This window comes from Nerophis ophidion, linkage group LG23, assembly GCF_033978795.1.
Source record: "Nerophis ophidion isolate RoL-2023_Sa linkage group LG23, RoL_Noph_v1.0, whole genome shotgun sequence".
NCBI lineage: Eukaryota > Metazoa > Chordata > Actinopteri > Syngnathiformes > Syngnathidae > Nerophis > Nerophis ophidion.
The window spans coordinates 7,646,015-7,672,186 of NC_084633.1; the positions used below are offsets into that span (position 1 = coordinate 7,646,015).

Sequence of the window (26,172 nt, forward strand, 5' to 3'; positions counted from 1 at the left end):
TAAAACATTTGTATGCACGTACAACACTTACAACTTTTAGTATATCAGTAAGTGGAATTCAATTATGGAATTGATCAAGCAAAGAAGTCAGACAAAATACAAATAGGATTCAGATTAAGAAACGTGTTATATAAAGCCTCTACCTTGTTTTTAATAAATACTTAGGCCTACTTCACAAATGTATTTTAATGTTGGTTAATAAGGTGGTACTTGTAGAGGTGAAGTGTTTTTTTGGATGGTACTTGGTGGAAAAAAAGTTTGACAACCACTGCACTACATTACCTTTATAAGTTGTTTTTATTGTATTTCTGCAACATTTCTGCAATATTTGCAAGCGAGCTTAGCATACCGTATTTCCTTGAATTGCCGCCGGGGCGCTAATTAATTTAAAACCTCTTCTCACTCCTGCGTTTACCAAAGGCATGCGGTAAAAGTAAGCATGCGCTAATTATTTTAAAACCTCTTCTCACTCCGGCACTTATCAAAGGCATGCAGTAAAAAATTGAGTGTGATGTAAGCTTGGACCTTAAATCCTACTGAATAGCTTTTAATCTTCTTCCCTTTATGCGATTTAAAATTACTGGTATTGAAATCAGTCTGCTCCATTTTGAAAATTATGACAGGGGAAGTGTCACTCGTGACATCACTAGTTTGACCAGGCGGTAATACTAAGCATGTGCTAATTATTTTGCAAAGCAAGTTTGACCCGGCAGTAATTCAAGGCAGGCGCATACTATATGCCCTGCGGCAATTCAAAGAAATACGGCATGTGTTGGTTTTGCATTTAACGTTGTTAGAATCCTAAGACACAAAAAAAAAATGCCAATTGGTTTGCATTTTAGCACTAAATCACGACTACCACCGGCTGATTTATAATGCGTATTTATACGACCTGCCATGCCACAGCCACATTTCACAGAACGTCTCAGCCTTAGTTACATTTGAGCGCGGTAAAAAAGTCCCTGCTTAAAACTGTGTGATCACCATCGCTTGTAAACATGGATGGTGTTATGGCAGTTTGGACAGTGGTGCTCCACATCCTGGCAGGAGTCCACACAGAATGGTATACAGCAGCAGAGAAAACACCTGAAGGTAAGAGGAAACATTAACAAAAAGGTATGTTCAGATCTCCATAATCTTGAGAGGGAACCTATGATGATTCTACATTTAACACACTTTCTTGTGGTTAAGATAATATTCAATGGATATGCTTTTCTGTTAATTGTACGTACATTTTGCTCCACTGTCACATTTATAACCTATTTTCTGCTTATGTCTGCAAGCTGTTGGATTGCAAATGCCCACATACAGTGGGGCAAAAAAGTATTTAGTCAGCCGCCGATTGTGCAAGTTCTCCCACTTAAAATGATGACAGAGGTCTGTAATTTTCATCATAGGTACACTTCAACTGTGAGAGACAGAATGTGAAAATAAATCCTGGAATTCACATTGTAGGAATTTTAAAGAATGTATTTGTAAATTATGGTGGAAAATAAGTATTTGGTCAACCATTCAAAGCTCTCACTGATGGAAGGAGGTTTTGCTCAAAATCTCACGATACATGGCCCCATTCATTCTTTCCTTAACACGGGTCAATCGTCGTGTCCCCTTAGCAGAAAAACAGCCCCAAAGCATGATCTTTCCACCCTCATGCTTCACAGTAGTTATGGTGTTCTTGGGATGCAACTCAGTATTGTTCTTCCTCCAAATACGACGAAGTAGAGTTTATACCAAAATGGATACATGGATGATACAGCAGAGGATTGGGAGAATGTCATGTGGTCATATGAAACCAAAATAGAACTTTTTGGTATAAACTCAACTCGTCGTGTTTGGAGGAAGAAGAATACTGAGTTGCATCCCAAGAACACCAAACCTACTGTGAAGCATGGGGGTGGAAACATCATGCTTTGGGGCTGTTTTTCTGCTAAGGGAAGAGGACGATTGATCCGTGTTAAAGAAAGAATGAATGGGGCCATGTATCGTGAGATTTTGAGCCAAAACCTCCTTCCATCAGTGAGAGCTTTGAATGGTTGACCAAATACTTATTTTCCACCATAATTTACAAATAAATTCTTTAAAATTCCTACGATGTGAATTCCTGGATTTTTTTTTCACATTCTGTCTGTCACAGTTGAAGTGTACCTATGATGAAAATTACAGACCTATGTCATCATTTTAAGTGGGAGAACTTGCACAATCGGTGGCTGACTAAATACTTTTTTGCCCCACTGTATGTGTGTACGCCACACTCTCAAAAAAATAGTGTGTTCAGGGGACTCAAAAACTGTGTGCAAGTTCACAGCCAAACGCATTAACCTTATGATTATAAGCTTTGGCATTGTTCAACACGATTATCCAACCTTGTAACAACATTTGTAAGTCAGGAAATAGGTAAATCATCATATGTCCCCAACCCTTTTTTATTCGTTGTAATTGTTCTTACCCGAAGAGGGCGAGGCCTCCACAGATGCCCCAGGTCTTCAGGCCTGCTTTGTGTTCTATCTGGGTGACCACCGTCTGCTGGCAGTGGGGACACTGCGCTTGTCCTGGAGTTTCTCGTAGCGATGACATTTCCACCACGTGAGTCACTGAAAGTGGGAAATAATATAAATATAAACAAACACATGTCTTTTTCTTCAACAGTTCAGATTCAGATTGGTTTTCTTTGAACATACACTATATTGCCAAAAGTATTTGGCCAAATGCCTTTACTCACATATGAAGTTGAAGTGCCATCACATTGAATTGTCCAACAATTTTTTTTGTTGCCAACCCCAACTCCTGAAAAACCAACCCCACACCATAATTCCTCCACCACCAAATTTCACACTCCGCACAGTGTAGTCCGAAATATAGTGTTCTCCTGGCAACCTCCAAACCCAGACTCCTCCATCAGATTGCCAGATGGAAAAGTGTGATTCATCACTCCAGATAAGGTGTCTCCACTGCTCTAGAGTCCAGTGGTAACGTGCTTTAGACCACTGAATCCCACGCTTTGCATTGGACTTGGTGCTGTATGGCTTAGATACAGCTGCTCGGCCATGGAAACCAATTCCATGAAGCTCTCTGCGTACTGTACGTGGGCTAATTGGAAGGTCACATGAAGTTTGGAGCTCTGTAGCAACTGACTGAAACAGTCTCCATAAAATAGAATAGAATATAATAGAATCGAATAGAATAGATCTTTATTGTCATGCACAAGTACAACACAATTTCATTTTCGGCACAGTCCCGCTAAGAGCATACATACATTACAGGGGGGGACAAGACGAGACCGCCAACTGATCAGCCACTTACGGCGCTCCTTAAAAAGGTGAGAAAAGGGTGACATTGGGAGAGAGGGGGGGAGTCCAAGGAAAAAACCTCACATAGCATGGCAAACATTTGGACATGGTACATATATTACACCAACTTGCAACAGAGGGAGGGGGTCGGTTTGAGGAGACTCGCTGCCACTGTATAGCGCTGCTCAGCCATCCACAGCCCCAGAGGAATTAAGCAGTGGTGACGGCGTTGATTTGAGGGTGGGGGGGTCATGTGTGCATATATGCCCAATTAACTTGGGAGAGATGATGTATGTTTTTGTATGACTGAGGCCGATCAAAGTTTGACTGCAGGTGTTGTTGACAAAAAGGAAGGTCAAAAGCGTCTATCTTTGAGGAGTCCTCGGGAGATTTTCTTCAGAACAGCCTGTTCCTGTGTCAAGGCCATTCAAGGGAGTCCAAATCGTAGATTAAGAAGTTGTTTTTCTTCGAGAAGACACAAATTTTGACTTATCTCCTCTGTTTGTCCATGCTGGATTTCTTAAATTCTGCTCTGCAAACATTCCAAGATGAGATCCATTTTGCGATTCAACTCAGAAATCGCTCCAGTCTGTGTTCCCACAGCCCGACCCAATCCTTCCATTGCGTTGAACAGCCATTGGGCCTCTTGAGTGGCTGCCATCGTCTTCCGAATTTGTCGATACACCAGAGCAATGCCCAGCCCAATCAGCGAGTGCCCCGCGATCACAGCTCCAAATAGGTACATGTATTCGACGTCCCAGATTGAAAAGGGCTGAGAGGCACATCATCCTCCATGAGTTCCAGGAGTCCCGCACGTAACCCACAGCGATGGTTCCATCAGGGCAGCCAGGCTCCCCCGAACCTCTTTTTCTTGTCAAAAAGACTGTGTCAATTGCGTCAAGAGTCCAGCTGATCATATTCATATTGATATTTGGATTAAAGGACAGCCCAAAGAAAGAGGCTTTAAAAAAGTTCAGACAAAGACAGGACGCAGAGAGCAAGCAGGGAAGGAGGGAACGGGGAAAATTGCGACCGCCCTCACCAAAGGCAAGACAGATATGCCTAAGTCCTTGATTTTTTACACCGGTGATTAGGACACCTGATTCTCATCAATTGGATGGGTGGCCATATACTTTTGGCAATATAGTGTATTTACAGATTAAAAATGTTGCATCACATTTTTACATTTTCAACATCACTTATATTAATCTTACCTCTTTTCCACTTCATATCACACTTATGTTCACTCCCTGTACCAGGTTCACACATTGCAAATGAGTGTAGTGTAAACACAACAGATTTCGTCACAACTATACTGAACGAAAAGATATACGCAACACTTTTGTTTTCGCTCCCATTTTTCATGAATTGAACTCAGAGATCCAAAACATTTTAGTATATACACAAAATACCTCATTATCTCAACTAATGCTCACAAATCTGTCTTAGTGAGCAACAGGAAACCTGTTTCCTTTTTCCGCTTTCTTGTTTGCCATGCGTGACTGCTCGCTGTTGCCGCGAAAAAAGATAAGTATTATCTTTCTATCTGTGGGCTTCTACAAAAACCCAAAACCAGTGAAGTTGGCACATTGTGTAATTCGTAAATAAAAACAGAATACAATGATTTGCAGATTCTTTTCTACTTATATTCAATTGAATAGACTGCTAAGACAAGATATTTAACGTTCAAACTGAGAAACTTTATTTATTTTTGCAAATAATCATTAACATAGAATTTAATGGCAGCAACACGTTGTAAAAAAGTTGGCACAGGGGCATTTTTACCACTGTGTTACATGGCTTTTCCTTTTAACAACACTCCGTATACGTTTGGGAAGTGAGGACACCGATTTTTTAAGCTTTTCAGGTGGAATTCTTTCCCATTCTTGCATACTACAGGCAGGCCAGTCTTGTACCCGCACTCTTTTACTATCGAGCCACGCTGTTGTAACACGTGGCTTGGCATTGTCTTGCTGAAATAAGCAGGGGCGTCCATGATAACGTTAATGTTACGTGCAGTGATTTCTCCAGATTCTCTGAGCCTTTTGATGATTTTACGTATTGTTTTGATTGATTGATTGATACTTTTATTAGTAGATTGCACAGTTCAGTACATATTCCGTACAATTGAACACTAAATGGTAACACCCGAATAAGTTTTTCAACTTGTTTAAGTCGGGGTCCACGTTAATCAATTCATGGTAAATTGTAAATGGTGAAATCCATAAATTCCTTGCAATAGCTCGCTAAGACATGTAATTCTTAAACTGTTGGAACTATTTCCTCACGCGTTACGTTTTGACCCTCGCCCCATCCTCGTTTGTGAACGACTGAGCATTTCATGGAAGCTGCTTTTATACCAAATCATGGCACCAACCTGTTCCCAATTAGCCTGATCACCTGTGGGATTGTCCAAATAAGTGTTTGATGAGCATTCCTTAATTTTCTCAGTCTTTTTTGCCACTTGTGTCAGCTTTTTTGAAACATGTTGCAGGCATCAAATTCCAAATGTGCTAATATTTGAAAAAAATAAAGTTTTTCAGTTTGAACGATATGTATCTTGTCTTTGCAGTCCATTCTGTCAGAGTTAGTTTGTGACGAACCCCAAGATGCTGGGAAGGAGGCAGGCATGGAGTGAGAAAATATGATTTGATTAAAATAATACAATAAGAACAAACAAAAATGTACTAACAAAGGACGCACACGAGTCGGGTAACAAACTAAAAGAGCTAGCATGGGAGCTAGAAGACAACGAGCCTAGCTTGTAAGCTAGCAGGTATCGAGCAGGAAACAGAAGTCGTACTTGTAATATGAAAACTAACTGGAAGCAGGGAACAAAAAACAATAAGCTACAAACATCTAACAAATATAGCTTACCACTACGCTGCAATGACAAGCCCAGTAGGAACGACAAGTAGAACTGATATTGACACGACACGGCACGACACGACACGACAGGAGTGACAATACAGAAGCGACAATACATGACAATAATCCAGCACAGACTGGAGGAGAAAATAGGTCTAAATACGAGCGGGCTGATTGAAACCAGGTGTGGCCAGGTACCAATCAGCCGGAGCTGAGGGAAAACAGTGCCCAGAGAAAAACACAGGAAACAGACAAAATAAGAGCCCTGACAAGGAAATACTACACACACAGAGGAAAGAAAGACAAATGCAGAAGAAAAAACTAAAACATAGCCAAACTGTCAGGAAAAAGCCTGACACATTTATTTGAATATAGGTTGAAAATAATTAGCAAATCAATGCATTTTGTTTTTATTGACGATTTACACAATGTGCGAACTTCACTGGTTTTATGTTTTGTATTTCTTTATGTCATTGAGGTCATTATGTTATGTTAGTCCTCTTTATTATTTCTTGGAGCTGAAACTGAGAGGGAGGTTGTAATTGTTTTACAGCAGGGGTCACCAACGTGGGTCGCCCGTAAGGACCTGATGAGTAGCCCGCTAGCCTGTACTAAAAATAGCTCAAATAGCAGCACTTACCAGTGAGCTGCCTCTGTTTTTTTAAATTTTTATTTATTTACTAGCAAGCTGGTCTCGCTTTGCTCAAAATTTTTAATTCTAAGAGAGACAAAACTCAAATAGAATTTGAAAATCCCAAAAAATATTTTAAAGACTTGGTCTTCACTTGTTAAATGAATTAATTTATTTTTTTACTTTGCTTCTTATAACTTTTTCATAAAGACAATTTTAGAAAAGGCTACCGTAAAAATTATTTTAGGATTTTTAAACACATATACCTTTTTACCTTTTAAATTCCTTCCTCTTCTTTCCTGACAATTTAAATCAATGTTCAAGTATTATTATTTTTTTATTATTGTAAAAAATAATAAACACACTTCAATTTATTTCTTCATTTTAGCGTCTGTTTTTTCGACAAAGAATATTTGTGAAATATTTTTTCAAACTTATTATGATTAGAATTGAAAAAAAATATTCTGGCAAATCTGGAAAATCCGTATAATCAAATTAAATCTTAATTCAAAGTCTTTTGAATTTCTTTTAAAAAATTTGTACTAGAAAATCTTGAAGAAATAATGATTTGTCTTTGTTAGAAATATAGCTTGGTCCAATTTGTTAAATATTCTAACAAAGTGCAGATTGGATTTTAACCTATTTAAAACATGTCATCAAAATTCTAAAATTAATCTTAATCAGGAAAAATTACTAATGATGTTCCATAAATTATTTTTTTAATTTTTTCAAAAAGATTCGAATTAGCTAGTTTTTGTCTTCATATTTTTCGGTTGAATTTTGAAGTTTAAAGAGTCGAAATTGAAGATAAACTATGTTTCAAAATTTAATTATGCTTTTTTTTCGTGTTTTCTCCTTTTTTAAACCGTTCAATTAAGTGGTTTTTTTCATCATTTATTCTTTTAAAAAAACCTTCCGTAAAAGGAAAAAAAATGTACGACGGAATGACAGACAGAAATACCCATTTTTTATATATAGATTTATTTAATAAAGGTAAATTGAGCAAATTGGCTATTTCTGGCAATTTATTTAAGTGTGTATCAAACTGGTAGCCCTTCGCATTAATCAGTACCCAAGAAGTAGCTCTTGGTTTCAAAAAGGTTGGTGACCCCTGTTTTACAGTGTTCTTTATTCCTTCCCAAACATATTGAGTAGTCTTATCAAACTTGCAAAGCACCCGCTCATTGTTTCACTGCCCCTCTCTCAGCTAGCTAGCTTCTAAGCTAACAAAGTTAAGGCGGTTACGTTCTAAAGAATCTGCGACCACGTTGTGACTACTTCTCGGAAGTCGGCAAGAACTCGACACGGTGAAAGAAACAACGCGAGTATGGCTCCCCTGCTCTTCGTGCACCATTCTTATGGATAGGTTGGCTTTACTAAAGGACCGTGTCCGCCAACTAGAGCAGAGTAATCTCGTAACTTTAGATGCTGCGGACACGTTTGCTGGCGTTAGTTGTAACGAGCTGACTAGCCCAGTTTGTAGCAGCCCTAAGCTGCTACAAAGCTAGACCCAACCCAGTCTACCTGGCACCTTACCTTAGTCTCAGGGTACTCCATCACCCGAAACATACAGCTTAGAAAACCAGCCAATTATTAAGTGTATTCCCGGGGCAAGAGCGCCCGACATTGAAGCTAATTTTAGGGAGCTAACTCGCTACAGGCCTAGTAAAACACGTATGACTCTCCTTTACTACTGTTACCCCATGTGGCCCTTGGGAAAGGCCTAGTACCTGAGTGCCCCCTAGCCAGACCTCAACGGCGGAGCAGGCGGAAGAAGGTAGATATAAAGGCCTACTGATATGAGATTTTCTTATTCAAACGGGGATAGCAGGTCCATTCTTTGTGTCATACTTGATCATTTCGCGATATCGCCATATTTTTGCTGAAAGGATTTAGTAGAGAACATCGACGATAAAATTTGCAACTTTTGGTCGCTAATAAAAAAGCCTTACCTGTACCGGAAGTAGCAGACGACGTGCGTGTGACGTCACTGGTTGTAGGGCTCCTCATAACTGAACATTGTTTATAATCATAGCCACCAGCAGCAGGAGCAATTCGGACCGAGAAAGCGACGATTTCCCCATTAATTTGAGCGAGGATGAAAGATTCGTGGATGAGGAAAGTTAGAGTGAAGCACTAATATAAAAAAAAGGGAAAAAAAAGAAAAGGCGATGTCTCCAGGCGGCAGTGGGAGCGATTCAGATGTTATTAGAGACATTTGCTAGGATAATTTGGGAAAATCCCTTATCTGCCTATTGTGTTAATAGTGTTTTAGTGAGATTATAAAGTCATACCTGAAAGTCGGAGGACTGCGGTGAACGCCAGTGTCTCTGAAAGAAGCTAATGGAGGAGCCAAGATCGCAGCTGCCTTTTTGACAGCTGCAGAAGGAGGTCGCATAATCTGCTGAAGTCTCCGGTAAGAGCCGACTTAATATCACAATTGGTTGACATGTGGTAGAGAAACATGTTCGCTTGACCGCTCTGTGTTAAAGCTTCACAACAAACAAAGAAACACAGGCTGTCTTTCGGTTGCTAAAGGCAGCTGCAATCCACTGCTTTCCACCAACAGCATTGTTATTTCTAGTCTCCATTATTATTTGAACAAATTGCAAAAAATTCAGCAACACAGATGTCCAAAATACTGTGTAATTAAGCGATGAAAAGAGACGACTTTTAGCCGTGAGTAGTGCTGGACTGAAATGTCCGCCCCAACCAATAACGTCACAAGCACGCGTCAACATCATTCCGTGACGTTTTCAACAAGATACCTCGCGGGAAATTTAAAATTGCAATTTTGTAAACTAAAAAGGCCGCATTGGCATGTTTTGCAATGTTAAGATTTCATCATTGATATATAAACTATCAGACTGCGTGGTCGGTAGTAGTGGCTTTCAGTAGGCCTTTAAGAACCACCACAACGACTGCGATGGCGGGAGAAGGCTGCAGCAGAAAAGGGTCCCCAGTCGTCTCGGACTCCATGCCACTGGACCCTGAGCGGATTTCTGTCAAGGATCCTGTGGTGACTGCCTGTGCACCAGTCTCCTCACGTAAAACAAAGACACGCACAGGCATCCTCCATAAAGGGATACACCCCTACCTTGAGGATCGTCAGATTTGAGGAATCACATGCTAATCGCACCACTAACTCTGCGAACATGGTTGTACACCTTGGCTCCAATGACACTAGGATGAGACAGTCAGAGATTACAAAGAGCCGAAAGGACCGGACAAGAGTCTTTCTTCAGCTTGGCGGCATCCAGAGGATTCTAGGATTACCGCCACGACAGGCACCAACCCCCTTGGTCTCTGGCTATCGACTGAAAACGGATTCTCGATTCAAACCTATTTTTGCAATACATCATGTGGTATGAAAATGATAATAAAAACTGTTCAAAAGAGTTTACAAACCTCCTCTTGGCTTTTGTACGAATGACGTTAACTTGTGGCGGGCAGGCGTAGAAATCACCTAAGAAATATATATAGAAAGAGAGAGTGAGTTATAAATTTCATGAACCAATTTAAATGGCAAATGAGTTGTACTTGGATAGCGCTTTTCTACCTTTTTAAGGAACTCAACGCGCTTTGACACTATTTCCACATTCACCCATTCGTTCACACATTGATGGCAGGAGCTGCCATACAAGGCGCTAACCAGGGCCCCATCAGGAGCAAGGGTGAAGTGTCTTTCTCAAGGACACAACGGACGTGACTAGCATGGTAGAAGGTGGGGATTGAACCAGTAACCTTCAGATTGCTGGCACGGCCACTCTCCCAACTTCGCCACCTCGTCCCCAAGAATCTGAATAAATAAAAATTGCGATTCAGATGTGAATCAATGTTTTTTTCACCGCTGTTATACATACTTATATTTAAATATACCATAACTCCATTTTTTTTTGCTAACTTGACCTACATTTACTTGCTTCGATTTTTAGCCGATGTGGCAGCAAAGTTGTATCAATTTCGAACAGACAGGAAGTATGACAAATAAACAAAACAAATCTGATGGATTTTCAGAATAAAACGTGCTATTTTTCAAATGAGGTTACCTATCTGATAGCTCACTTACAGCTCATCTTATTACATATTCTGTCTTGTATGTCTTCTATGTTGCACGATTGCACCAAGAAAAAAATCCTAGTTTGTGAACCCGTTTTCAAACAATGGCAATAAAAACTATTCTGATTCTGAATAGGGACGTTAAAAGCACAAAAATCAAGAAATGACATCCAAATGTTGTCAGATCGACGAGTCACGTCCAGACAAGAATTACTAGGTCAAAGCTAAATGCTACATGCTAATGCTAGTTACAATGCACTGGCGGTCCTTCGAGGTTGACATTGTTTTGTCGTTAAAGTGCTAAAAGTAGTAACTGCAGCACGAACACATCTTTGTTGTCCACCATTGTTAGCTGCTGTTGTGTGCGGTCTTGTCTTTTGTATCGTTGCATGACGGAACGGCGATATGATGGTTATCAAAAAGTAGTGGTTTGCTTGTCCGCACAAAAAGTACAAGGCGCCGTTATCAGACTTTCCCATTCTAAAACCTCTTCTCAAAAACTATCTTTTCGATCCCGTCTGGATGTAAGGCTGAAACGATACAATATTTTACTGTTAGAAACTGGTATGTGTGTGTGAGTGACGGGAAGAAAAGCTCTTACTCGTACTCTAGACTTAGACATTTAGCGCCACATGTTAGTTTTCTTAAGAAAACCCTGCCTGTTTGAGAACAGAAAGTACTGTTGTAATGTGCTTTATGTCCTACCTGTACGACTCATAAGATGCCTGGCTGTCTGATCATTTCCCGTCAATCAAAGTTTTGATGCCCTTCAATGTAAAGTCATGAAAATAAAGAAAATGCATTGAATTAGAAGATGTGTCCAAACTTTTAGCCTGTACTGTGTATGTATACAGTCGTTGTCAAAGGTTTGAATACACTTGTACAGAACATAATGTCATGGCTGTCTTGACATCACATGGACAAAGATAAGACTTTCTGGAGGAAAGTTCTGTGATGAAACAAAAATATAGCTGTTTGGCCACAATACCAAGCAATATGTTTTGAGGAGAAAAGGTAAATGATAAATAAATGGGTTGTACTTGTATAGCGCTTTTCTACCTTCAAGGTACTCAAAGCGCTTTGACACTACTTCCACATTTACCCATTCACACACACATTCACACACTGATGGAGGGAGCTGCAATGCAAGGCGCCAACCAGCACCCATCAGGAGCAAGGGTGAAGTGTCTTGCTCAGGACACAACGGACGTGACGAGGTTGGTACTGGGTGGGAATTGAACCAGGGACGCTCGGGTTGCGCACGGCCACCCTCCCCACTGCGCCATACCGGTGAGGCCTTTAATCCTAGGAACACCATTCCTACCGTCAAGCACTGTGGTGGTAGTATTATGCTCTGGGCCTGTTTTGCTGTCAATGAAACTGGTGCTTTACAAAGAGTAAATAGGACAATGAAAAATGATGATTACCTCCAAATTCTTTAGGACAACCTAAAATGATCCGCCCGGAGGTTGGGTCTTGGGCGCAGTTGGTTGTTCCAACAGGACAATGACCCCAAAACACATAAAAGTGATAAAGGAATGGCTAAATCAGGCTACAATTAAGGTTTTAGAATGGCCTTCCCTAAAGTCCTGATTTATACGTGTGGACAATGCTAAAGAAACATATATATATATATATATATATATATATATATATATATATATATACTGTATATGTATGTATATATGTAGGGTCCATTACATGGGGGTATGGTCACTACTACACAGTAGTGACTTGCTTCTCTGCCGGCATGATGAGACCAGTTTGTTGCGTTTGTTTAAAGTGGACATTCTGGGGTGGTATATTATAAAAATATATATATTTCAGGCACACGTTACATTTTTTAGCTGCACTGTTGTATGGTGAGCGAGATGCTACAATTTGCCATGTCACGGCGTGATCAATTTTATTGTCTTCAAGAGTCCATATGCATTTGCTCAGCTCTGTAGAGTTATTGAGTCGGGGCGGACCAAATGATGCTGTGTGATTGTTATAACGGGTCTTAAAGGTGTTTTCTGTGAGTCCAATGTACAGTATGTCTCTATGTTTGACTTGTCCTTGCGAGTGACACTGGCTTGGTAAACATCTGATGTGTTTAAACTGTTACCATTGAGTGGGCAGTTAAGATCTTTTTGCACTTGCAGTTATCTGTGGAGTTAGATCTGTTAGCATTTGCTTGTCTGTGTGTGCTCATAATCTTTTTGTTGCGTAAGTCAATGGGTTGTTTGATATTCATCATGCAGCTGTAGCTAAGTTTCGAGGTGTTTCTGTTGAATATCTTCCTGAGTAAATGTTTTTTGGGGAAGTGCCTGTCAATAATGTCTCATCATGCCGGCCCAGAAGCAAGGCACTACTGTGTAACAACGGCCACACCCACATGTAATGTACCCTATAGATATGTAACAACCACAGACACTTCTATAAAATCCCCTGAAGAACAGGGAAACCTGCGATACAGGCTTATTGGGATGAAATAGCCTCTGTGTTTTTGCTGACCTAACGTACATTCCGCTCTACCCCGGTATTGAGCACTATATGTATATATACAGTGGGGCAAATAAGTATTTAGTCAGCCACCGATTGTGCAAATTCTCCCACTTAAAATGATGACAGAGGTCTGTAATTTTCATCATAGGTACACTTCAACTGTGAGAGACAGAATGTGAAAAAAAAAATCAAGAATTCACATTGTAGGAATTGTAAAGATTTTATTTGTAAATTATGGTGGAAAATAATTATTTGGTCAACCATTCAAAGCTCTTACTGATGGAAATAGGTTTTGGCTCAAAATCTCACGATACATGGCCCCATTCATTCTTTCCTTAACACGGATCAATCGTCCTGTCCCTTTAGCAGAAAAACAGCCCCAAAGCATGATGTTTCCACCCCCTTTCTTCACAGTAGGTATGGTGTTTTGGGACGCAACTCGGTATTCTTCTTCCTCCAATCAGGACAAGTTGAGTTTATATCGAAATTGATACATGGATGATACAGCAGAGGATTGGGAGAATGTCATGTGGTCAGATGAAACCAAAATAGAACTTTTTGGTATAAACTCAACTTGTCGTGTTTGGAGGAAGAAGAATACTGAGTTGCATCCCAAGAACACCATACCTAGTGTGAAGCATAGGGGTGGAAACATCACGCTTTGGGGCTGTTTTTCTGCTAAGAGGACAGGATGATTGATCCGTGTTAAGGAAAGAATGAATGGGGCCATGTATCGTGAGATTTTGAGCCAAAACGTCCTTCCATCAGTGAGAGCTTTGAATGCTTGACCAAATGCTTATTTTCCACCATAATTTACAAATAAATTATTTGAAATTTCTACAATGTGAATTCATGGATTTTTTTTTCACATTTTGTTTCTCACAGTTGAAGTGTACCTATGATGAAAATTACAGACCTCTGTCATCATTTTAAGTGGGAGAACTTGCACAATCGGTGGCTGACTAAATACTTTTTTGCCCCACTGTATATATATATATACACACACATATATACACACACACATATATATATACACACACACACACACACACACACACACACACACATTATGTATATATATGAATATATATTGATACAACATTGATTAAACGTACATGTTTAATGTACAGTACATGTGACTTTGAAACAACGTTGCAAAAAAATTGGTTGTATTTGTAATTGAGACACAGTTGATATCCAACATTATATCCACAATGTTGCCAAGTAAGAAATGACCACATTTCAATGGTCAAATCAACATCACAACCTAACATTGAATAGACGTCATCAAAAAGCATGTTGTTTCAAAGTTGTATTTGTGGTGCAAAATATTTGTTTGGAAAATGACCGAAATTCAATGGTCAAACCAACGTCAGAACCCAACATTGATTAAACGTTGTCAAAGAGCCTTTCGTTCCAATTTGAGTTTTGAGTTTCTCAACGTCGGACCTAATTCAAGTTCTCAACTTTGTTTTAATGTCTCGTATATATATATATATATATATGTATATATATATACACACACAATTTTTGGACTGAATCTTTAAAAAACACATTCAATTCAGCTGCCACAATGACAGGATCTTTAACTAGTTATTACTGATTTGTAGTTAATAGATCTCTAGTCCCTGAACGTAAGACAATTTGCCTTTTTCCAAAGGAAAACAAAATACAGCAGTGAAGGCACACTTTCATGTGTATTTGCTGTTCAATCATACCTCTTATTTATTACGTGAGGTCAAAATGATAAGCGATGATGTCATCTCAGTGCTGTATTGTATAAAATCAGGGTGAGGCTCTTCTGCAAACATTATGTTGAGCAAGGCTGGCTTGAGTGGTTTATGCACTTCCTGCATGATTTAATATAAATTAATGTTGAGACAGAATAGAAAATGAGCAGCGGTCTGACCACTGTATGTAAGAAACCAGTGCACATGATCACAGCTTTTAAAGCATGAGCCATGTGCCACACCCACTAATCCAATAATTTAAATCAATACAATAAAGTAAAGTGGGGAACCTCCCTGGATCCTGGACCATGGATGTCGTACATAAAAGCTCTAAATATGACTGCCATGCTGAGAGGCTTCTATAGTTCATGTTATTGAGAAATTGCTAAGTGGACGGAGCACAATTAAGAATTGAAAGTTCCCTCGAAGTGTCAAATTGCTTCCTCGATTAGGATACCAGTGTGTATGGTACTCGTTCCTGATTTGATGCAAAAAGAGGAACAACGGTATCGAGACTTCCAAATTCACATTTGTAAATTTCCAGGATAGGTTGGCGCTTTCACAATGTGTAATAAAAACATAGCCGTCCGAATAACATAGAAATGTATTAAAAAAAACGAACCAGAAAATATTCAGCAATTGTAGCTCATTCATTGTGCATTGTCCAAATCAAATATACTTCAATATAGAGAAAGGGTGCCCAGACTTTTTGCCTGACAGGGCCGAAGCGAAAATGTCGCAATGGGTTGTGGGCCAAACGCAGCGATTTTAAGCGTACAGCTCCACAATAAGCCTGCTCAGTGGCCTTGCGGTTAAACCAGACCTGTGCAAATTAAAGCCCGGGGGCCACATGCGGCCCTTTGAGCTTTTCAATCTGGCCCGCTGGACATTCCTAAATAATTTTTTTTAGATCTTTAAGATGAAAACTGTAGCTGCTGTCACGCCAAATTTCTTCTCCCCTACAAAAACCTTCCCCCCGGAAAAAATTTGGCATGACAGCCCCTCGAATGCTTGAAGGACCCCAATGAGGGTGGAAGGACCTTAGAGCAGCCCATACAGCTGCCTGTGTTAAAAGCATTATAATTGGCTGATTGTCATTGGTGAAAAATAACGGTGAGGAAAAAATATTAGCATTTCAGCATGCTAACCCTTCAAGCTATTTTTGCTTCGCTAATTTTGCAGCTGTAACCCTTAAGAGTCATATAACTTGGTATTGTCATGCCCTCATTGGGGTCCTTCAGGCATTAGAGGGGCTGTCACACCAAATTTCTTCCGGGGGGAAGGTTTTTGCAGGGGGGAAACAATTTGGCGTGACACTGCCATTATGTTTTGCAGTCATGTTTTCTAATGACAATAAGTCTTCAACTATACAAAGTATTTCAATGGTTGGAATCTGCACTTATGGATGATATACCAGTTACTATGTTAATCTAATTAGTTACTATTGTCATCTAATTAGTTAATATGGTCATCTAATTAGTTACTATGGTAATGTAAGTCACAGCAGCTCAGACGAGGCAACAAGCAGTGTGGGCGGGAAGCGTTTCCACAGACGCGGAAGGAGATTTTCACAACAAAACTTTATGATATATATAGAATAGAAAGTACTTTATTGATCCCTGTGGGGAATTCAGCAAATATCAGATATATCAGATTGGAGGTGGGTTTATTTTGTACCCTTCGCGTTCATATTTCACTGTTTGTTGCATTTTTGTTGCGTTTCTCTCTATTGTAAAATATGTTGATCGAAAGCGGGTGTGAAATTAATATTTTGTCAATAGTCAGTGTTTTATCGTTCATAGAAAAATGTAAAATTCCATTACAATTTTTTAAGGCGGTCTGTCATAACGTTTGAAGCATTTAGTCGGACATTATTGTGAGGTTTTGTATTAGTGTTCCTAAAAATAAATTTACCGGCCCCCCCAGAAACATTTTTTTCTTTAAATGTGGCCCTTGAGTCAAAATAATTGCCCAGCCCTGGGTTAGACAGTCCGCCCTGAGACTGGAAGGTCGTGAGTTCAAACCCCGGCCGAGTCATACCAAAGACTATAAAAATGGGACCCATTACCTCCCTGCTTGGGACTCAGCATCAAGGGTTGGAATTGAGGGTTAAAATCACAAAAATTATTCCCAAACGCGGCCACCGCTGCTGCTCACTGCTCCCCTCACCTCCCGTGGGGTGGAACAAGGGGATGAGTCAAATGCAGAGGGTAATTTCACCACACCTAGTGTGTGTGTGATTTTAACTAAACTTTAATAAGTTAATTTTACACTGCCTTTATTCAGGGTAGTGGAGATAATCACGTTCGATAGATGGCAGCTTGTTAGCCTTGCGGACATGCCATCAATGATTGTCGAGCTTAAAAAGACTATAAATATGTACTACTTTTTGCTAAGACGTCCAAGCGAAACTACTAGGCCGGCCGAATTTGACCCGTGATATAGAGCTTCTTAAGACTCGTCTTAAGACCCACTTTTATTCTTTGGCTTTTAACACTGCGTGAGTTGTCCTCTGTGTTTTTTTTATTAATTTTGATTTCTATTTACGGTTTTAATTGGTTTTACCCTTCAAAATCGTTTTAAATCATATGTATTGTTATATTGGTTTTATAATATTTATTTTTTGTTTTTATTCAGTCATTGGTGGATCCAACTGTCACGAGGAGGCGCGAGGTCGGGTCGGGGTTTGTTCTCCCAGAATGCAGAACGGACGGCTCTGGACGACAGCATGAGGTAGGAGATGATTTATTGCTCATAAATCATAAAAGTACCCAAAGACAGAACAAACAAAAGAAAACTGTGCCGATCGCACGGGAAGCTAAGATAACAACTTAGCACAGAAAACACAGGACAGGACAGGAATACACCAACGACTAAATAGCTCTCTGATTACTGTTCAACAGCAGGTGAATGTGCAGAGCACTGATCAAAGGCAGGTGAAACCAGTTAGTACCCATGGAAACCAAAAAAAACACCTAAAGTGCACAAAACAGGAACTAAGGGAGTCCAAAACTAACAGAACATACTAAACAAAACATGATCCGGTTCCCGGATCATGACAGTAACGATTATTTGAATATTGTTTTTAATATTGTTGTGCAGCACTTTGGAAACGTTTTTGTTGTTTAAATGTGCTGTATAAATAAAGTGTCCGTCGCTATCAATATCATCAAACACAAATCTTTCATCCTTGCTCAAATTAATGGGGAAATTGTCGTTTTCTCGGTCCGAATAACTGTTTTTGTTGGAGGCTCCCATTAAAATCAATGTGAATATGTGAGGAGCCCCCACACTTGCGACGTCATCGTCTGCGACTTCCGGTGAAGTCGAGGCTTTTTCAGGAAGTACCAAAAGTGGCGAACTTTATCGTGGATGTTCTCTACTAAATCCTTTCAGCAAAAATATGGCAATATTGCGAAATGATCAAGTATGACCCATAGAATGGACCTGCTAATCCCGTTTGAATAAGAAAATCTCATTTCAGTAGGCCTTTAATGAGTAAAACATTTTAACTGTGTTTAACTGTGCACCCACGGACAATGCCGAGCACCCATGTGGGATAGACGGCAACTTTCATTCTTCGACATCATTTTTGAAAAATCAATCCTGTTGTTAATTTACTGGCTTGTTTGGTCCGTTTCACATTAAAAAAAAGAGTCACAAATCAAATAGTCTATAATTAACAAAATCTAACCAAGGCTTTATTGTGCCCAATAATTAACTAATGACACAATCACCTTGACTTTGAACACACTGCCCACGAACCAATGAACATGTCACACTAAGGGTGGCAGTATGAACAATCAATCAATCAATCAATGTTTACTTATATAGCCCTAAATCACTAGTGTCTCAAAGGGCTGCACAAACCACTACGACATCCTCGGTAGGCCCACATAAGGGCAAGGAAAACTCACACCCAGTGGGACGTCGGTGACAATGATGACTATGAGAAGCTTGGAGAGGAGGAAAGCAATGGATGTCGAGCGGGTCTAACATGATACTGTGAAAGTTCAATCCATAATGGATCCAACACAGTCGCAAGAGTCCAGTCCAAAGCGGATCCAACACAGCAGCGAGAGTCCCGTTCACAGCGGAGCCAGCAGGAAAACATCCCAAGCGGAGGCGGATCAGCAGCGCAGAGATGTCCCCAGCCGATACACAGGCGAGCAGTACATGGCCACCGGATCGGACCGGACCCCCTCCACAAGGGAGAGTGGGACATAGGAGAAAAATAAAAGAAACGGCAGATCAACTGGTCTAAAAAGGGAGTCTATTTAAAGGCTAGAGTATACAAATGAGTTTTAAGGTGAGACTTAAAGGCTTCTACTGAGGTGGCATCTCGAACTGTTACCGGGAGGGCATTCCAGTGTACTGGAGCCCGAAATTAAAACGCTCTATAGCCCACAGACTTTTTTTGGGCTTTGGGAATCACTAATAAGCCGGAGTCCTTTGAACGCAGATTTCTTGCCGGAACATATGGTACAACACCAACACTGTCATAAACATGTGCCATATAGTGAAACCACACTAAACAACGATGTCAAACACATTTTGGAAGAATATTTGCACCGCAACACAACATAAACACTACAGAACAAATTCCCAGAATTCCCTGCAGCACCAACTCTTCCGGTACGCTACAATATAAACAAACGCCATTGGTGGATCTACACCTAACATCCACTGTAATGATACCACTATGATTAAATTGACATTTTTTAACTTCACAAAATCTTCTTTCGTTCATTTTTTTCAATTTATATTATGTTTATAAACTCAGGATATATTTCTCTGGACACGTGAGGACTTTGAATATGACCAATGTATGATCCTGTAACTACTTGGTATCGGATTGATACCCAAATTTGTGGTATCATCCAAAACTAATGTAAAGTATCAAACAACAGAAGAATAAGTGATTATTACATTTTAACAGATGTAGATAGAACATGTTAAAATAAAAAGTAAGCAGATATTAACAGTAAATGAACAAGTAGATTAATAATTCATTTTCTACCACTTGTCCTTAATAATTTTGACAAACTAATAGAATGATAAATGACACAATATGTTACTGCATATGTCAGCAGACTAATTAAGAGCCTTTATTTGTTTACTTACTACTAAAGGACAAGTTGTCTAGTATGTTCACTATTTTATTTAAGGACATGGTTGCAATAATAAACATATGTTTGATGTACAATAAGATTTGTGTTAAAATAAAGCCAATAATGACATTTTTTTTGGTACCCTTTATTTAAAAAAGTACCAAAAAACTTTTGGTACCGGGACAACACTAACACTAACACAAACACAAACACATACACACACACACACACACACACACACACACACACACACACACACACACACACACACACACACACACACCGAGCACCCACTGGCAGAAATGTAGATCGGCGCCTCTGGTTGGAAATATGCTTTTTGAATGATGACTAATGCCTAATTAATGGGTAATAGTATGTAATTACCAATTGGGGTACTACCTTATAGATGCACAACATTCAGTCAACAGGTATTCATAAGTTAAGGGTCCATCAATTCCAGCTGCCATAAGTGGGTCAACAACCTTTAACACATTTATAACAAATCTCAAATCCTTTATGTAAAATACTATTTATTATATTGTGTATATCAGGGGTCCCCAACGCGGTGCCCGCGGGCACCAGGTAGCCCGTAAGGACCAGATGAGTAGCCCGCTGGCCTGTTCTAAAAATAGCTCAAATAGCAGCACTTACCAGTGAGCCGCCTCTATTTTTTAAATTTTATTTATTTACTAGCAAACTGGTCTCGCTTTGCTTGACATTTTTAATTCTGTGAGAGACAAAACTCAAATAGAATTTGAAAATCCAAGAAAATATTTTAAAGACTTAGTCTTCACTTGTTTAAAAAAATGCATTTATTTTTTTACTTTGCTTCTTATAACTTTCAGAAAGACAATTTTAGACAAAAAATACAACCTTAAAAATTATTTTAGGATTTTTAAACACATATACAATTTTACCTTTTAAATTCCTTCCTCTTCTTTCCTGACAATTTAAATCAATGTTCAAGTATATATATATTTGTTTTTATTATAAAGAATAATAAATACATTTTAATTTATTTCTTCATTTTAGCTTCGGTTTTATCTACGAAGAATTTTTGTGAAATATTTCTTCCAATTTATGATTAAAATTAAAAATTAATATTCTGGCAAATCTAGAAAATCTGTAGAATCAAATTTAAATCTTATTTCAAAGTCTTGTGAATTTCTTTAAAAATTTTTGTTCTGGAAAATCTAGAAGAAAAATAAGGATTTGTCTTTGTTAGAAATATAGCTTGTTTCAATTTGTTATATATAATAACAAGGTGCAGATTGGATTTTAACCTATTTAAAACATGTCATCAAAAGTATATATTTATTGTGAGAAATCATTAAGATGATCAGTGTATCCACAAAGATAAATATCATTCATTATTAATAATAACATAGAGTTTAAGGTAAATTGAGAAAATTAGCTATTTCTGGCAATTCATTTAAGTGTGTATCAAACTGGTTCGCATTAATCAGTACCCAAGAAGTAGCTCTTGGTTTCAAAAAGGTTGGTGACCCCTGGTCTACAGCATGTTTTTACTATGTTCTACCATCTGGTATTTTCTGTTGTGCATCAATTGACATCTTTCTTTTTATGGTTAAGTGGTTCCTGGTTTTTCTCGCTTGCCTGCCAGGAACTATTTATACAAAGTTCGTATAACTATCTCCGGCATATTAACTTATTCATCAAATTGCATTGTCCATCATCAATACATAAATGGTAGACCGGTTTTCCTCCTGAGAGCCAGCGTCCTTGGCAGTAGACGTTTGTCTTATGCATAACAGGGAATAGCCCTGCTTTGCATAAACATTTCTCTGAAATGTGCAACCATAAAAAAACAATCAAGGTTCCTGCTGGTTTCAGGAGTGTAAAATATATATTTTTAAAAAGTATATTTACTTACTTGTCACTGTCTTCTTCTTTATTGGATTTGCCTGGTTGAAAGGCGAGAGGACAAATATTAGCAAAAAATGTTTGAATTAGAACTAAAAAAAACTACGACATCATGACTTCATAAGCCCAACATGGAAGATGCAGCATCTGCAAGAACATTTATCAGCACAGCCTCCCCTCCCCTCACGGTTTCCACTTATCAGCCCCACCCAACGTCCAATGTGAAGACATTATTAAATAAAAATAAAAATGTGTATGTAAAAACAGTGTCAACAACCTCCCTCTCAGATTCAGCTCCAAGCAAATATAAAGAGGACTATTATAATGACCTCAATGATATAAATAAATACAAAACCCAAAACAAATACAATTTGCACAAAGTGCAAATTGTAAATAATGATTTGCAAATCCTTTTCAACTTATATTCAATTGAATGCACTGCAAAGACAAGATAAGTAACGTTCGAACTGGAAAACGTTTTTTTTGGCAAATATTGACACATTTGGAATTTTTACGCATGCGACACGTTTCAAAAAAGGGGGCAAAAAAAAAAAGAGAAAGTTGAGGAATGCTCATCAAACACTTATTTGGAACATCCCACAAGTGAACAGGCTAATTTGGAACAGGTGGGTGCCATGATAGGGTATAAAAGCTGCTTCCATGAAATGCTCAGTCATTCACAAATAAGGATGGGGCGAGGGTCACCACTTTGTGAACTAATTGTCCAACAGTTTAACAACAACATTTCTTAACAAGTTATTGAAAGAAATGTACGGTCAGTAATATCATCAAAAGGTTCAGAGAATCTGGAGAAATCACTGCACGTAAGCGATTATATTACGGACCTTGGTTGCCTTACGCGGTACTGCATCAAAAAGCGACATCAGTGTGTAAATGATATAACCACATCGGCTCAGGAATACTTCAGAAAACCACTGTCAGTAACTAGTTTGTCGCGGCATCTGTAAATGCAAGTTAAAACTCTACTATGCAGAGTATTATCTTAATATATATATATATATATATATATATATATATATATATATATATATATATATATATATATATATATATATATATATATATATTTATATATATATATATATATGTATCCATCTGTTTTTACCACTTATTGCCTTTTGGGGTCGCGGGGGTGCTGGTGCCTATCTCAGCTACAATGGGGCGGAAGGTGGTGTACACCCTGGACAAGTCGCCACCTAATTGCAGGGCCAACACAGATAGACAGACATCATTCACATATAAATATATATATATATATATATATATATATATATATATATATATATATATATATATATATACATTTTTTTTAATACATATATATATATATATGTATAATATATTATAATATTGTATCCAGAGCCATTTATCAACAACACCCAGAAACGTCGCAGGCTTCGCTGGGCCCGAGCTCATCTAAGATGGACTGATGCAAAGTGTAAAAGTGTTCTGTGGTCTGATGAGTCCACATTTCAAATAGTTTTTGAAAACAGTGGATTTTGTCTCCTCCGGAACAAAGAGGAAAATAACCATCCAGATTGTTATAAGCGCAAAGTTCAAAAGCCAGCATCTGTGATGCTATGGGGGCTGTATTTTTGCCCAAGGCATGGGTAACTTACACATCTGTGAAGGCACCATCAATGCTGAAAGGTACATACAGGTTTTGGAGCAACATATGTTGCCATCCAAGCAACGTTATCATGGACGCCCCTGGTTATTTCAGCAAGACAATGCCGAGCCACATGTTAAAACAGCGTGGCTTCATAGTAAAAGAGTGCGGGTACTAGACTGGCCTGCCTGTAGTCCAGACCTGTCTCCCTTAGAAAATGTGTGGCGCATTGTGAAACGTAAAATACGGCAACGGAGACCCTGGACTGTTGAACAACTTAAGCTGTACATCAAGCAAGAATGGGAAAGAATTCCACCTGAAAATCTTCAAAAATTGGTCTTCTCAGTTCCCAAACGTTTACTGAGTGTTGTTAAAAGGAAAGGCCATGTAACACAGTAGTAAACATGGCCCTGTGCCAACTTGTTTGCAATGTGTTGCTGCCATTAAATTTTAAGTTAATGATTATTTGCAAAAAAAAGGAAGTTTGTCAGTTTGAACGTTAAGTATCTTGTCTTTGCAGTCTATTCAATTGAATATAAGTTGAAAATGATTAGCAAATCATTGTATTCATTTTTTTTTTTTTTTTTTAAACGAATTCCACAAAATGCCAACTTCACAGTTTTGAGTTTTGTAAAAGCACACAGATAGAAAGATAATACTTATCTTTTTTTCGCGGCAACCGTGAGCAGTCACGCATGGCAAACAAGAAACCGGAACAGGTTTCCTGTTGCTCACTAACACATATTTCGACAAATTTGTGTGCCTTATTTGAGATAATTAGGTATTTTGTGCATATAGTAAAATGTTTTGAATCTCTGAGTTCAACTCGTGAAAAATGGGAGCGAAAACAGAAGTGCTGCGTTTAAATTTTCGTTCAGTATAGTTATGAAGAAATCTGTTGTATTTACATTACACTCATTTGTAATGTGTGAAATGTTTGAGATGTGTACAAACCTAATACTTCATATCACATAAGTGTGATGTGAAGTGGAAAAGAAGTCTGATTCAATAAGCGACGTTGAAAATGTAAAAACATGATGCAACATTTTGAATCTGTATATATGTTCCAATAAAACCAATCTGAACTGTGGAAGAAAAAGACGTGTGTTTGTTTATATTTATATTATTTCCTGCTTTCAGTGACTCACGTGGTGGTAGTGCCATCGCTGCAAGATAACCCAGGACAAGCGCAGTGTCCCCACTGCCAGCAGACGGTAGGCACCCAAGTAGAACGCACAGCAGGCCTGATGATCTGGGGCATCTGTGGAGGCCTCGCCCTCTTCGGGTACAAAAAAATTACAACTCAGTTCGAACATTAAATATCTGGTCTTTGCAGTCTATTCAATTGAATAAGTTGAAAAGGATTTGCAAATCTTTGTATTCTGTTTTTATTTACAAATTACACTACAAGCCAACTTTACCGGTTTTGGGTTATGTAAATTTCTTGACTATCTACGCTCTGCACACTTATACTCTGAACTGTCATCTCTTATGATACCAGTAGTGGGCCGTCGGGGCCAGCAAGGCCTTCTCTGCTGGCCTAACATAAGCAGAAATCATGATCATAATTAAAGATGAAATCATTTTTTTATTTACTTGTCACGGCGCAAACTCAAACCTGTGTTTCCTCAGACATGCCCCTGCTAGCGCTGAGCGCAGCACCTCCACGCAGCGACAAGTCTGCAGATAATCACTAATCAGCGCACCTGGACCTGACGACAGGGAACGGCATAAAGACCAGCGGACCCGAGGAACTTTTGCCAGAACGTCACTCATGTTTTGAGTAAGCATCATGTCTGGCGTTCCCTCCCCTGTGCTTTGCTCGTCTTCTCTTTGCTCTCTCCGTGTCTCCCTCGTTCATGTCCCTTGTGTCTCCTGCAGTGACTTCCCTGTCATCCGTGATCGTGTTTTGCCTCTCAACATCCACCCGGATTCCTGAATGCCTTCCTCGATCCTCGACCCCTGCTCGGACACTGACTACGCTGCCTTTCTCCTACGCTCGACCCCTTGCCTGTTTACGGACTGCCTCTTTGCCTTGACCCCCCCTTGATTCGACGAAGGATACATCTAACACTCACAGAAAACAACCCCTGCTAACATTTACACAATTAATTATATATATATATATATATATATATATATATATATATATATATATATATATATATATATATATATATAGCCTACACCCATTCACTTAGGGTAGCATACACACGCCGCATAATAATCAAAGGTTTAAATAAACCTTGTAAACCGCAGTTTTGCCTTGGTTGTCGCCTCCTTCCCTTCTCTGTACATAACATTACTTTCCCTAAATATCTAAAAGTATTCATATTCTCTTTATGTCATACTGAGTTTGTTCCAGTGGCCTTCAGAATCAACGATGCGGGTGTCCGTGCACTGTAAGTGAACGGGGACATAGAGTTTGGGTACTTTGGGTACTTACAAAGGCGCTATATAAATCCCAGGTAATATGATTATTACT

At 39.0% G+C, this 26,172-nt stretch overlaps 1 protein-coding gene and 1 long non-coding RNA gene across 2 annotated transcripts; one reads left to right on the forward strand and one right to left on the reverse strand.

Moving 5' to 3' along the window:
- Positions 1 to 22,199, reverse strand: LOC133541379 (lipopolysaccharide-induced tumor necrosis factor-alpha factor homolog). The gene is made up of 4 exons (XM_061884768.1): positions 22,068 to 22,199; positions 10,195 to 10,252; positions 2,447 to 2,591; positions 1 to 1,086 (listed from the first exon to the last, which is right to left on the reverse strand). Exons 3-4 carry the CDS (start codon positions 2,572 to 2,574, stop codon positions 981 to 983), a joined length of 234 nt encoding a protein of 77 aa, XP_061740752.1. The 5' UTR covers positions 2,575 to 2,591; positions 10,195 to 10,252; positions 22,068 to 22,199; the 3' UTR covers positions 1 to 980.
- On the forward strand, positions 17,697 to 25,786 carry LOC133541380 (uncharacterized). The gene is made up of 4 exons (XR_009803855.1): positions 17,697 to 17,795; positions 24,828 to 24,972; positions 25,320 to 25,470; positions 25,569 to 25,786. It is a non-coding gene; the product is annotated as an uncharacterized LOC133541380 (long non-coding RNA).
- The last annotated feature ends 386 nt before the right edge of the window (positions 25,787 to 26,172 follow it).